Source organism: Hydra vulgaris, chromosome 15, assembly GCF_038396675.1.
Source record: "Hydra vulgaris chromosome 15, alternate assembly HydraT2T_AEP".
NCBI lineage: Eukaryota > Metazoa > Cnidaria > Hydrozoa > Anthoathecata > Hydridae > Hydra > Hydra vulgaris.
Genome location: NC_088934.1, coordinates 32,769,118 through 32,783,832, shown reverse-complemented (window position 1 = coordinate 32,783,832; position 14,715 = coordinate 32,769,118). Strand labels below are relative to the sequence as shown.

The window sequence follows — 14,715 nt, the reverse complement described above, 5'->3', positions numbered from 1 at the left end:
CGATCTAAAGGTTGCATCTTGTGTGTACAATGAGGTGGAAGAGTTATGAGATGGATCCCATTGTCACGACAAAAGTTAATGGCCTCAAGTGTTTTGTGACTGTGATGAACATCAAGTACAATTAATTGCTCATTAGTTTTAGATGCATGAGTCACAGCAACAAAATGTGTTAACCATTCAATGAATAAAGATGAATCAGTCCATCCACTGGAGCTAACTCTAATAATTGAGCCTGAAGGTGCACCAACAGCCAGCCTATCAGTCATTCGCTTATGGGGAAATATAAATAAGGGTGGGACATAAGTGCCACTTGCACTCATTGCACACACAACTGTCACAGTAGCACCTCTTTCTCCACTAGTTATTTTCGAAACTTGTCGTTTGCCTTTCGTTGCAATTATTTTTCCTGGCTTATGGACATTTGTGATTCCAGTTTCATCCATATTCCAGAGCTGTTTGGCTGAAAACTTATGTTCCTCAAATAATGACTTGTATACTGAAAAAAACTGATTTACTTTTTATTGAAGCCAATGGCTCTGCTTATACTGATGGCTTGTGGAGTTTGAATAGAAAGTTGTGGATTGCGAGACATGAATCCTCGCAGCCAATCCACTCCTGCTATTTTTGACTCTTTATTAAAAGGATAATCGATTCCCATTTGTTTAGCAAAATCATATGCTAGGCGACGCACATCGATTGTTGTCAAGCCAAATAATGCTGTTTCCATAATCCGAACTTGTGTAACAATCTTTAATTCAAATTCTTTACTAAAAACAGGAAATTTTCCACCTAGAGACAAACCACCAGCTACTTTTACTTTTCCATCTCGATGTTGTAATGTTTTTTTATTAATACTAAATTCTGATGCAACATTCTTTAGACTGCAGCCCATCTTTATTACATCTAATGCTGACTTTATTCTATCATTTGTTGCACCTCTCTGTGTTTTTCGCACATAATTTCTCACCATTATTTGTAATATTTAAATATGTATCTAAAGAAATATTAAAACCCTAAAATTTTGATTATATAAACATACAAATACATACACAGTATTATATAATTATTCAATTCATTATTATTTTATACATTACATAACATCTATAAATTAACTCTCTTTGAGTTAAATAAGAACTTACTAAAGTTAGATGTACATACAAAATTACTCAAGATTATTAACAATAACACGATGTTGCAATTATTAATATGACGTTGCATGCTAAACACAACTCCTTTTATTAAAAATTGTATTATGCGCATGTAATAATATATGAAGTTGTATTTATACAACTTTATTCAGCTGAATGCAATGCATATTTGTAAAAGTTTTACAAATATGTATTGAATTGCAGCAATAGCATGTGATACAGCTTTATTTTACTTTGCATATACATTATAGCATTTACTTAATATATAAAATTACTTTAAAAAGCTATTTATAAATATGTATAATAGTTATCAACATATAAACCAACATATAAACATTGTCAATAACTAAATTAATAAACGTTTTGATGTTCTAAACACACTTTTAAAATGGTAGAAATTCCGTAAAACCACGACGCAAGAAACCCTTTGAGGGCATCTTACCCCACGTAACCGAGGACATCTTGCCTCATCTGTAGTGAGTACAAGTTTAATACAAATAAAATTAATTTTATTGCTAAGTTATAAAATTTCTTGACTACATTCTATTGTGGGATAAATTCTCTATAAAACAACACATTTCTTACCTTAATCGCATAAGTATTGCCAATCCAATAAACATTCAAAATTAGAAGCATCTTACTAACATAATACTCCAAAAAGTAAAAAACCGATTTAAACCTCACCTACCAGCAATATTAAAAACATTTTTTATTCCACGATTTTGTTTTAACTTTATGAATAGTATTATAGAGGGATAAAACATTACCGTTCTATGATGCTCTCACATAAGCAAAAAGACTTCTTGCCCCACGGGTCATCTTGCCCCACCCTACCCTATTCATTTAAAACTCAGTGGAAAATTTTTTTAGCTGATATTTAAACCAAAATAATATATTCTCAAATTAGTTATATTATTTTATTATTATTTATTTATTAAAATTTTTTTTAAATTTAAACAAAAAAGTCAGATTTCTTTTTTTTTTCAATATATTTGACGTCATCGAAAGTCTCCATTCGAATCAAATTATGTTCACTAACAGTAAATCTAAGTTCACAAATAACAGTAAAACAAAGTTTCTAAAATAATCACATTAATTATTTTAGAAACAATCAATTCAAAGGCCACTATAATGCGACTTAATACTGCATTCCTTTTTTTTTTTTTTAATAAATCCATAGCTATAACCTTGTAATATTATTATTATAAATAAAAATCTCACCTTTTCAGATTTCTTTAAAATATCAAGTTTTTTACTTCTTTTAACTATGGGCCATTCATAAAGTACGTATGCAGGTATATGGGGGGGGGGTCAAAAGCGTACGAGCGCGTACAAGGGGGGGGGGTGTTAAAGACAGTGAGTACGTACGCGGTTTGACTCTCTCCTAAACTTGATTTTATTTTTTTTTTTTAAACATTTAATTTCACGTGTGTAACAAATCAGAATTGTGTTGTTTTTTTTGACTTCAGGCACACTATTTTTTTAAAATTTCTTTATAAATAATGAAGAGAGAAAAAAGAAATCAAGTTAGTTTTGAAAAAAAAAATATTTTTTCTTCACTTTAATAGGTAGCATTGCGTTTGCTAGAACAGGAAGTTTTAAAGCGACAAGACATGATCGAGTTACTTGGTCCTAGACCTTTTAAAGAAATATCAACTTATGAAGAATTTGTTGCAGGAACAGGCGGTGAAGAAGAGGATACTACACTACCAGAAGGTCTTAAAGAGCTAGAAAATGAAATCAAAGAAAACGATGAAAATGAAAAACCTCTTCCTGTAAACTAAATAATCGTCAGATTATTTAGTTCACGTATTATTCCTAATGCAAATGCGTTTTTCGGAGTAATTGATCTAGATAACTAACAGAAATTTTGCAGCTGGTGAAAAAGACTATAGTGCTGATTTAATACATTATAGAAACTATTTAAAAATTTTAGACTTGAGAATATTTCTTAAGAGATTTTTAAAATGTTTTCAATACAGTTCGTTTTGGGATGAATTTTTTCCAAGACAAAGAATTTGATTTTCATTCTAACGTAATTGTATATATTACATAATATGTAATTTAGCATATTTATAAAATAAATAATTTACTTTTAGACCCTAGACTTAGGCTTTTTATAAATTATGAACGATGTAATAATGCGATTAACGTTGTAAATATCGTTTATCTAGCTTGTGGTACGAAAAGAAATTACATATCTTGTAAATAAACCAAATATATGAAGACTCTACGAGAAGAAACGGCAGGGTCACATTCTTTCATTTAAGATAATTTGTTGATAAACTTTTAAACCAATATAGGTTTTGAATTTTTAGGGAAAATGTGTGCATTTTTGAAGTATATTGCAATTATTGCAATATACTGTTAACTATATAACTATTGTGGTTAATAAAGCTAGAAAGAGTAAAAAGTCAAAATTTTCAAAATGTGACTGCCGTTTCATACCGTGGAGTCTTCATATATATATATATATATATATATATATATATATATATATATATATATATATATATATATATATATATATATATATATATATATATATATATATATATACATATATACATATATATACATATATACATATATATACATATATATATATATATACATATATATATATATATATATTATTTATATATATTATATATATGTGTGTGTGTATATATATATATATATATATATATATATATATATATATATATATATATATATATATATATGTATATATATATATGTATATATATATATGTATATATATATATGTATATATATATATGTATATATATATATGTATATATATGTATATATATATATGTATATATATATATATATATATGTATATATATATATATATGTATATATATATATATATATATATATATATATTTATGTATATGTATATACATACATACATGCATAAATACGCATATACACATATACTCGCACTCCTAGTCGGCGCTTACGGGGACATGTTATTTTTTGTTCCCGTTTTGTTTTGTTTTTTCACCTTTTTCTATACTATTTTTATCATAAATATAATTATTTTTTAATTTTTATCATATTTTTATTTATACATATTTAAATTTATTTTTTTTTATAATAAAAATACGTTTTTTATATTAATTTTTGTCATTTTTATTTATTAAATAAATTTCATTTTTATAATCATCTATTTACAAAAACGATTAATTACAGTAATATAACCACATTTAAACCTTGCCGTAACCCTAACTCTAAGCCTGACTTTGATGCTGACCCAAACCAAACCTTCAGTCGATATAGCAGCACTCCGCTGCGAGTCGGGCTATTTAATAGTCGATGTATGAACTTTTCGTTCTCTATAAAAGATGCTTTCGGGGACAAAAAATTAACGGGTACACTAAAATGTCCCCGTAAGTGTTCTTTTTTTTTTTGTAAAATCTGTCCCCGTAAGTGATACTATAGGTGTGTGTGTGTGTGTGTGTGTGTGTGTGTGTGTGTGTGTGTGTGTGTGTGTGTGTGTGTGTGTGTGTCTATATATATATATATATATATATATATATATATATATATATATATAATTTCGGTTAATGTTGTATCTTTCTGTCGCCGTATTCACATCTCTCCATTAAGAGTTAAGTTGGAGTGTTAGTTGAAAAATGTTCAACTTTTAAATGAAACAACAAGTATTTAAAAGTACAATTTTATAAATAGTACTTTTTTCCTTACAATGCGATTTTAAAAAAATTATAAAATTGCAAATTTTAACGAAGAGATGTGAATACGGCCACTGATAATTTTTTCAAAATTAGATATATTTTTGTTTTCAGGCAACTAAGATTATATGCTTTGTAAAGCATCTGTTCAATCAGTCCTTTTTAAAATAATGTTTGGAAATATCTCAACATGTCTATCCAAACAGCGAGTTGCAATTTGTCAAATGAATTCCACAGGCGACAAAGAAAGAAACACTCGAATTTGCACTGAACTAATAAACAAGGCTTACGACGAGGAAGCCAAAATTGTTTTTCTTCCCGAATGTTTTGATTATATCGCAGAAAACAAAACCGACTCTGTTAAAATGGCTGAAAGTTTAGAAGGCAATACAATAAAACATTACAAAAACCTGGCAAAAGAGAAATCTTTATGGTTGTCTATGGGAGGGTTCCATGAAAAGTGTTGTACTTCTGACAGTTTTATTTACAATTCGCACATCATTATAAATGCGAACGGTGAATTAGTAAGCGTATACAGAAAAGTCCATCTATTTGATGTTGACATACCTGGAACTGTATTAAAAGAAAGCTCATACGTGACCTCAGGTAAAATAATTGAAAAACCAGTTGATACTCCTGTTGGTAAAATAGGACTGCTTTGTTGTTATGATTTACGTTTTCCAGAAATTTCCATAGTCAATCGACAACTTGGAGCTCAAATCCTCACTTTTCCTTCCGCATTCACCTTTACAACTGGGCTAGCCCATTGGCACATTTTACTAAGAGCGCGTGCGATTGAAAATCAATGCTATGTAATAGCTGCAGCACAAACTGGGAAACACAACGAAAAGAGGACAAGTTATGGTCATGCTTTAGTAGTTGATCCTTGGGGAAAAATAGTGGCAGAATGTGAAAAAGAAAACGACATATGTATTGCTAGCATTGATTTAAGTTTAGTTGATTCTATTCGCGAAAGTATGCCAGTATTCGAACATCGAAGGTATGATTTATATAATAACCCTTTAAAGGATCTTAAATAAAGCTTTGACAAAAAAGCCCTGCTTCGACAAAAAATCTAATAAATAGTAAACGTTCTTTGTTTCTAACAATATATTTTATAAATAAATGAACTGAATAAATATGTAAAAAGCTTTCATCTTTTATTGATGTTGCTTTGTTTAATAATAGTACAAGATTTTTATTTTTCTTTACAGTCATTTTTTTACATTCATTTCATCACTTTAAAATTAAGGGGCATCCATAAAGTACGTACACATTAATGCTGTCGATACGTACGTACACATTATTTATTACAAATTCACCAACCAACCTCTCTTCCCGCCCCCTACCCTCTCTCTTCCTCTCTCCCAAACTATTTCCTACCTTTAATTTTTCAAAGCATTAAAAACAACAAAACTTTAAGTTAATTCAACATTTTTCCGTTACATAACCTCATGATAAACTTAATCATCTGGGCTTTACTTGGGACTCAAAAAATCAACTTTTGTCTTACTTTATAGAACAAATATTGATACTAAAGTATCAAATTTTCAAACAGTTCGGTTTGCACATCCAAGTTCCATTATCCAGTTGTAGAAATCATTTGCAGTTCCGTATCTAATTCACGGTATAAAGCTCTGTGAAAATAAAGATTTTACAATGAAAGCCTTGACAAACTTGGAAAGAATCCAGTTAAATCGTTTTTAAATGACTCCAATTATAGTAAAAGTTATATAAACTCTCTATTTAAAGAGTAGGAGATGCCAACTTACATACAGCAAAACAAAATAAATCTATGTATTCTCGAGCCCTTAATAAAAGGAGGGGGGCGGATAATAATTTTTGGAAAATTTTCCCACCCACCCTAAGCTTAATAACCTCCCCTTCCCTCGTTTTTTATTTTTACTTGTTATCATCTTTATACCTTGAAACTAAAAAAAAAATATTCAGTGAAAATCTGCCTTAAAAATTTCAAAATAATTATTTCAGTCACTGATAAATACAAAACTTTCTATAATACACATAAAATCCATAAATAGGCTTTAAAAATTGTTGACCTTATAAATCTCTATTTAAAAATCTCGATCGAAAATGAGCTTTTGGTTTGTTTCTAACCAAAGTATAAAACTTATATCAGCATAGAGAATTTTTGAAATGATTAACTCCCAGTTTAATTTTTTCTCAATTAAACACTCTTTTTTCGATGACATATAGGAATTGAAGAGCTTAGTGCTAAAAGTAATTCAATCACAAAATAAATGTTTTGAGAAAATCTATTATGATCAGCCATTTTAAAACCTTATTTTAAAGTGTTATACCTCTGGTCAAAGTAAATTTTTTTAAAACATTTTTTTGTGACTTATGGACTTTTAGCACTAAGTTTTTCAATTATGCAACATTCATAGATAGAATATGAAAAGCCTAATGCTGGTTAAGAAAAAAGTTAAAATTAGAGATTTAGAAAATGTATTTTCTTAAATTTTGGGACAAGCAGTGCAATGTTGGAATGCAAGCAACAGCAAACAATTCTTAAAATAATTCTTGAAAAAAACATTTCTAACTGATCTTTTTTTATTTTATTTTAATCTTCTTTTATTCTTACTCAATTTTAAACTATATTTGTTAATTTGTATTTTTATCTTGTAAACATATTTACAGAGGGGGATTAATAAAATTATAATAAATAACGTAATATTAATTTTTTAAACTCGTGAAGTGCAATACTTTTGTTAAAAAAAAGAAATAAAGTTTAAGGAGAAATAAAAAACGAGAGATAGTCGTACTTGCTACCTTCAGTACCTCCCCCTCTTCCTTTTACGCAAATAAACATTTTTTAGGTTGCTCCCCTCCAACCACCCTCCTTCCACACCTGCGTACGTAATTTATGAAAGAGCCCCCAACACAAAAAACCTAAATTTGAAAAATAACACTATTCTTGAAGAAAAAATATAAAAATAAATAGCTATATGCACTATATAATAATCAAAAAATACTATTATAAAATATCATATGCAATAGGTGTTATACACATATTGTATTTTTTAGGTGGTATACACATATTGTAATTTGGAAAAATAAATATATATAATAGTTATTATTTCAAAATTTATATTAAAATTTCTAATGTTTTTGTATATAAATTTTCTTTTTCACGATAAAAAAATGTTATACGGTATACCGAAAAAAAAAAAAAAATGCAAATAATTGCCAACCATTATGTTTTGTGCGTTTTTCATTTTATCCGTAAAACTGATCTGGATTTTTTGTATTTTAAGGCTTTTTGTCTAAGGGCTATCAAACCGATTTTAAGACTTCTAATGCATTATGATGTACCTGTTCTAAAGTACAGGTAACATGTTTTCTACTTCCATGATTTGGTCTATAATTTGTAATGCTAATACAAAATTCAAATTTTTATTGTTACAACGCATAAACTACCATAATACTTAGAAATAATTGTTTTAACTATTTTATAGCAGTTTTTTTTACTAAACTTTTTGACATTAGCCCGAGTGAAAAACACCCCATGTAGTGCGCCAAAGGCCCTCCTATTTTTTGAGCCCTGTTACTATTCTTTAAGCTTCCAAAACAAAATAGAATCGTAATACTCGTAGTTTAATTAAACTAAATAACAAATAAGTTTTCCCCGATTTGCCACAAAAAGTTTAAAAAGAAACAAAGAATTCTGTTCAGGTCAAAGTTGTTTTGAGGGCTAAAGCTACCCTAGTTTACGGTAGGCACAAAAGATAAGAAAACAAAATTTTAAATTACGCGGTTTTTTTAATATCAAACAAAAAAAATAGATCAGGCTGTTTTGCAGTTAAATGTTTACGACTGTTGTAAACATCAATTAATTGCATAACAGCCCTAATTATTTTCTTTATTTGATGTGTTGAATCAAGGCCTTCTAAAATCAAATATTTTTGAAGGCCTTGGTTGAACTTATAATAAAAATGTAACGTAATAAAAAAGTGTTAAAGGTTAAATAAAATCATTGAGTTGATTAATCGTTAAAGTTATCATTCATATTAAAGAACCAAATGTTTTTCTTAAATTAGTCGTTCGACTATAATATTTATACGAACGTTCAATAAATATTTACACGTCAACGTCAATTAAAAAAATCAATTTGTCAACCTTATTCAACTAAAAAAATGTTTAAATAGAAAGTGAAAAAAACAAAAAGTAAATTGCTTTTTTTTTAATTACTTTCTATTGCAATTCGATTTTTGAGCCCCTTTTATTGCAGGGCCTCTAGGCCATGGCTTAAGGTATCGGAGAGTATTTAGGCCCGTTGGGTAACAAGGCCCACTAGTGTAATTAAAGTAAAACATAAAATTCATATCTTTTTTTCTGCTATTAAATATTAGAAATATGGGGCTTGACCAGGGGCAGCCATGAATAGTTATACTTCCAACAAAACAAACAGTCTGATGGCCAGGGAAATTAAAAATTAAAAAATATATATTGACCTTGAATATCGTTCACGCCGTAATAACTTAAGGATTGATGGCTTAACTGAGCTGCCCATGGAATCTTGAAATGATTGTGCAAAGAAAGTTAAAGATCTATTTAGAAACAAACTGGGAATCTCAGAAGACGTAATAATTGAAAGAGCTCACCGTATTGGGAAAATAAATGAAGATAAATCTCCAAGAAATATAATTATTAAACTACTAGGCTTTTAAAATAAAAATAAAAATAAAATCTTAACGCTATCAAAAAAACTCGAAGGAACCGGAATATTTACTAATCAAGACTACGCGCACGAAACGATGGAAATAAGAAAAAACCTATAGGAAGATGGTGAAATATTTCGAAAGTAAGTTAAATTTGCTATTATTAAATATGATAAAATATTCGTCAGAGATTTTCGTAAATAATTTTAATTTTAACAAAGTACTTAACGGAGCTTTGTGAAATAGTTTTGTACATTTTTTATTATGGTTGCATGTTTTCATTTTACTCAAAGACTAACGAAAACAAAAACAAAATAAAAGATTTTGAAACGCTGCGTTGCAACGTCTTCGAAACTGCTAATAATATTTTACTAATGATTATTACGACTCTGATACGCAAATTTTTCACAGAAATAATTTTGATTCGAAATATTTTGAAACAGAAACTTTTAAAATTGAACTTGAAACTTTAAAAAATAATTTTACTGCAATACACATAAATATAAGAAGTATAAATAAAAATTTTGATAAACTAAAACACTTTCTAATAGATTGCAATTACTCTTTTAGTATGATTTGCATAACCGAAACATGGTGTTCTGATAAATCATTTCAAAGGAACTCAAATTTTCAAATTCCAAATTAAAAACTAATATTTTTTGAAGGAAAACAAACAAAAGAGGAGGAGGGATAGCAACGTATATTCAAAATAATCAAGTGATCAAAGTAAGACAAGACCTCTCCATCTCTGACACTGATACCGAAGTCTTTACTATTGAGATAACGGGTAATAAATCAAAAAACATTATAATTTCAACTTGCTATAGACCTCCAGAAGGTGACGTAATTAAATTTTCAAATTTTTTAAACGAAATCTTTCTCAAAATAACTGACAAGAGAAAAAATATTTTCTTTATAGGGGATTTAAATATTAACAGGCTAAACTACAAAGAAAATGCGATTACTAAACTCTTTTTTGATAATCTGTTTCAATTGTGTATCCTCCCAATCATCAACAAACCTACCCGGGTAACCCCAACCTCCGTCTCTTTAGACAATATATTAACAAATACATTTCTAGAAAGCTCTTTAAAAGTAGGTATTATTAAAACCAATATATCAGATTATTTCCTATTTATTTTTCATTATCTCAAGATTTAAGAACCTATAACAATCCTAAAACCAAAATTTATAAAAGAAAAATCAATCAGTTCTCTATTAAAAACTTTAAAGACTCGCTTTCGGTAGTAAATTGGGATGGAGTGTATCAAGAATGTGACCTTGGACACAACTCTGCATATAATTTATTTATAAATATTTTTCTAGATCACTACAATAAACACTTCCCTGTAGAAGAGAAAGAAAAAAAGCTAAAACATTTAAACTGCCCAAGGATAACTCACGGGATTAAAAAATCATCAAAAACAAAGCAACAACTCTATACCAAGTATTTAAAAAACAGAAACGAAACTAACTTAACTACATATAAGGAATACAAAAATCTATTTGAAAAAATTAGAAAGAATTCAAAAAAAGTAAGTATTATTCAAAACAACTACAAAAAAGCAAAAGTGATATTAAAAAAACCTGGAACATATTGAAAGAAATAATAGGTAAAAACATACAAAATCAAATAATTACCCGATAAAATTATTGTTAACGAAACTGAATATATTGACAAATTTTTATCGCTGAAAACTTCAATAAATTTTTTGCAAACATGGCTTTACAAATTCATTGCCCTGATATCTCCTTTGAAACCTCTATCACAAATCAACATTTCTGTTTAAATATTTTTCTGGACTAAACCATGAAGAACTAGAAATTGCAAAAAACTCGCTTAAAACGAATAAAATTCCTGGAATAGACGGCATTTGTAGCTATATAGTTGTAAATGTGTTTCTGGTGAAAAAACAACCAATCTATGAAATATTTAAATCTTCAATTATTACAGGATCTGTACCGAGTAAATTAAAAATACCTAAGGTAATACCAATATTAAAAACCGGGGATTCATTTACACTAAATAACTACAAACCTATCTCAGTTCTTCCTGTATTTTCAAAAATTTCTGAGAGAGTAGTATACAATAAATTGTATAAATATCCAACAAATAACAAAATCCTAAATGAAAAACAGTTTGGCTTCCAAAAGCAACATTTAACCGAACACGCAATTCTTGATCTTATAAATAATATAAATTACTCCTTTGAAAACAAAAAATACGTCCTTGGAGTCTTTGTTGATTTATCTAAGGCGTTTGACACAGTAGATCACGCTATCTTAATTAGGAAAATGGAAAAATATGGGATAAAAGGTATTGCACTAAACTGGTTCAAAATTTTTTACTAGAAAACAATGCGTTATTGCTAGAGGTCAAAGCCACCGCCATTAGCGAGAAGCCGCAGCTACTTGCACCTACTTTTTTCAGCCGCCACTTTGCGTTATTAACAACTTCTAAGCCAAACCAATCAATCAATCGAATAATATGTTTAGCCGCAGCCGATTTCAAAATTACTATTGTTGGCTGGAAAAAAAGAGAAGATTTTAATAACCTAAAGTCCTCTTGTTTAACTTAAAAGAAACATGTTATTTCGAGCTCTTTTTTTGTGTGAGTAGCTTTTCGATGAGCTATATAGATTCTCTCTGAGACAAAATAATAACAAAGCATCCCTTCCTTTATATAATTATATCAACGTCCGCCACTTCTTTCATATCTTGAATACTGCGTTTTTTTATTGTTGGCTTATAAACTTTTTTTATCGCTCTAACATTTTTCAATTTAATTAAACTAAATTAAACACAAACAGAGTTTGTTTTACTTAGTAATGGATCGAGAAGAATCTCGTATTTCACATAACAGTTCTTTAAAATACTTGAACATTAAACCGTGTAGCCCATTTAAAAAAACAATCACAGATTCATCATTAATATTAAAATACAATGGTCAAATATTGACACAAAATTGCAAAATTATAATCGATGAACATAATTACTGTAGCCAATGTTTTTTGATAGAAAAGCAAAAAGTCAAGTCTTCAGGTGCAGGGCATTTATCGAAAATTCACAAGGTTAGAATTTCTACATCAAGCAGTAATTTGAAAAGTCATCTATTTCTTGTTCACAAAATATTAACAGACAAACCGTTAAAATGAAAAATGATCAACTTTTACGTAGATAGCTAGTTCATCAAAATATGATTTAAGTCGTGATCTTGTCCTTTGGTTTTTTACAGATCTACTACCATTTTCTCATGTTGATAATGAAAGATTAAAAAGTTTTTTTAAAAAAACATTGGGTTAAAACTTCCCACAGGTTCTGCTGCGAGCCAAGTTGCATTACCTGATATGTATAAATCCTTTTAGGCGATCTGTGTTGGAAAGTTTAAAAGAGATTGATGCAGCAACAATTTTATTTGATGGTTGGACTGACAAGTACAAAAAAGTTAATTATATGGATCTGAAGTGTTCCATTATTAATAAAAACTGGCATAAATTGTTTACTTTGGCTTGTTTGCCTTTAGAAAGTCATACAGGTGAAAGTTGTCATAAACTTATCAAAGACATTGTTCAAGAATTTTTTCAGAGGCGTTGTAGAGATGTGAGGCTACATACTGTGCACGATGGTGCAGTAAATATGATGAAAACCTCTAGACTTTTAGGCTCAAAAGATCCACAACATTGTCTAGCTCATATCTTGCATTTAATATTGACATGTGATGGCATAAACAATTGTACTGAAACAAAATGTTTGTTAGAAAAATGCAGACGAATTGTAACCTGCCTAAACTTTAAGTCAACTTTACTTTTAGAGGAATCGCATCGTAAAGCAGACATAAAATTATATAATAATCTTCGAATTCTTGCTGAAGTGAAAGACATTGATGATTTAGAGCAGCAATTTCTCATTCAAATTTATGATGAAGCAAACATGATTGAAGCAAACAATTTAGATATTGTTTGTAAAGAAAAATTTGATGATAATTTCATAAAAAGACAGCGTAGAAGTCTAAAACAGCAAATAGGCACAAGATGGAACAGTGCTCTTTTTATGAAAGAATCAATTGACCAGTTATTAGATCCTGTAGAAATTTTGTAGACAATGTACCAGAAATTGGTAGACAAGACCTTTGTTTAGATAAAATACTAAAGCTTCTTTCAACTAATTCTTGTGATTTGAATGAAATAAAAAAACTGAAAGAATATTGCTCCAAAAAAATTAACCAAAGACTTAAGTTGTCAACTTCTGCAAAAATATGCTATTTTATAGATCCAACCACAAAAATTTTATATACAAGAGATGAAATAAAGGAAAGTTTTTTGGAGAATGCTTTAAACATAAAAGTGACCCAACTAGATTTAATTCAAGGTATTCTATGTCTATACAACTAATAATATCAATAAAAAAAGTTTTTGTTTTGGAAAAAATTACTGAAACACAATTAAATTTTATTATAAAAACTATTAATTATTTTATATTGTTATATATTATTATTTATAATTGTTAGACATTTTGAAATACTTTACTAACTCATTGAGTTCATCAAGTATCATTTGTTTATTATTGATATCACTTTTTATTAAATTTATCTGTTTTTAGTTATATCAGAGTAAGAAAATGATAAAGATTCAAAAATATGTCCTAGTGCTAAACGACAACTACTTCAAGAGATGAAGAATAGTGTTACTTCTGCAGAAAAAAGTTATCAAATTGATTCGAAAGTAGAGCAATTTATCTCATACACCTACGACAGATAAAGAACTGGATTGTTTATTGTTTTGGCGAAATGATCATGCAAAGTATGCAAACTTCGCAGTGCTTGCAAAAGAGTATTTTAGTATACCAACCTCTAGTGTATCAGTGGAGTCCATGTTTTCATTAACTGGATTGATTTTGAACTCAAAAAGAAACAATTTAAGTTCGTCCAACATGAACATGACTCTCTTTATTCATGACAATATCAGTTTAATTTGATTTTTAATTTTAAGTGAAAAACTAAAGTTGTCTTAATTTAAACTTAAATTTGTCTTCTTTTTGTCGAAAACAATACTAATTATATTTCAGAGCGATTTGCGCAGCCAGAAGCCAGCAACTTTATTGGTCAGTCAGTATCAGCTGGTTGGTCAAGTTGTTAAGGTTTTAGCCATCTGATATAAATGTCAGCCAGCAAGATACATGTTCTAAGCA

The 14,715-nt window shown here is 28.6% G+C and overlaps 2 protein-coding genes across 2 annotated transcripts in view; both read left to right on the top strand.

Annotated features, from left to right (window-relative positions):
* The window catches only part of LOC100199134 (mitochondrial inner membrane m-AAA protease component AFG3L2), a 70,656-nt gene extending 67,403 nt beyond the window's left edge, over positions 1-3,253 (top strand). Inside the window, exon 16 of the mRNA XM_065819360.1 lies at positions 2,717-3,253. Within this exon, the coding sequence (XP_065675432.1) occupies positions 2,717-2,932 (216 nt within the window). The 3' untranslated portion in view covers positions 2,933-3,253. The remainder of the gene's footprint in view (positions 1-2,716) is intronic.
* Positions 3,254-4,931: 1,678 nt separating this feature from the next.
* On the top strand, positions 4,932-6,012 carry LOC100210236 (deaminated glutathione amidase). The gene has a single exon (XM_065819359.1). The coding sequence runs from the start codon at positions 4,978-4,980 to the stop codon at positions 5,887-5,889; it is 912 nt and encodes a 303-aa protein (XP_065675431.1). The 5' UTR covers positions 4,932-4,977; the 3' UTR covers positions 5,890-6,012.
* Positions 6,013-14,715: the final 8,703 nt, after the last annotated feature.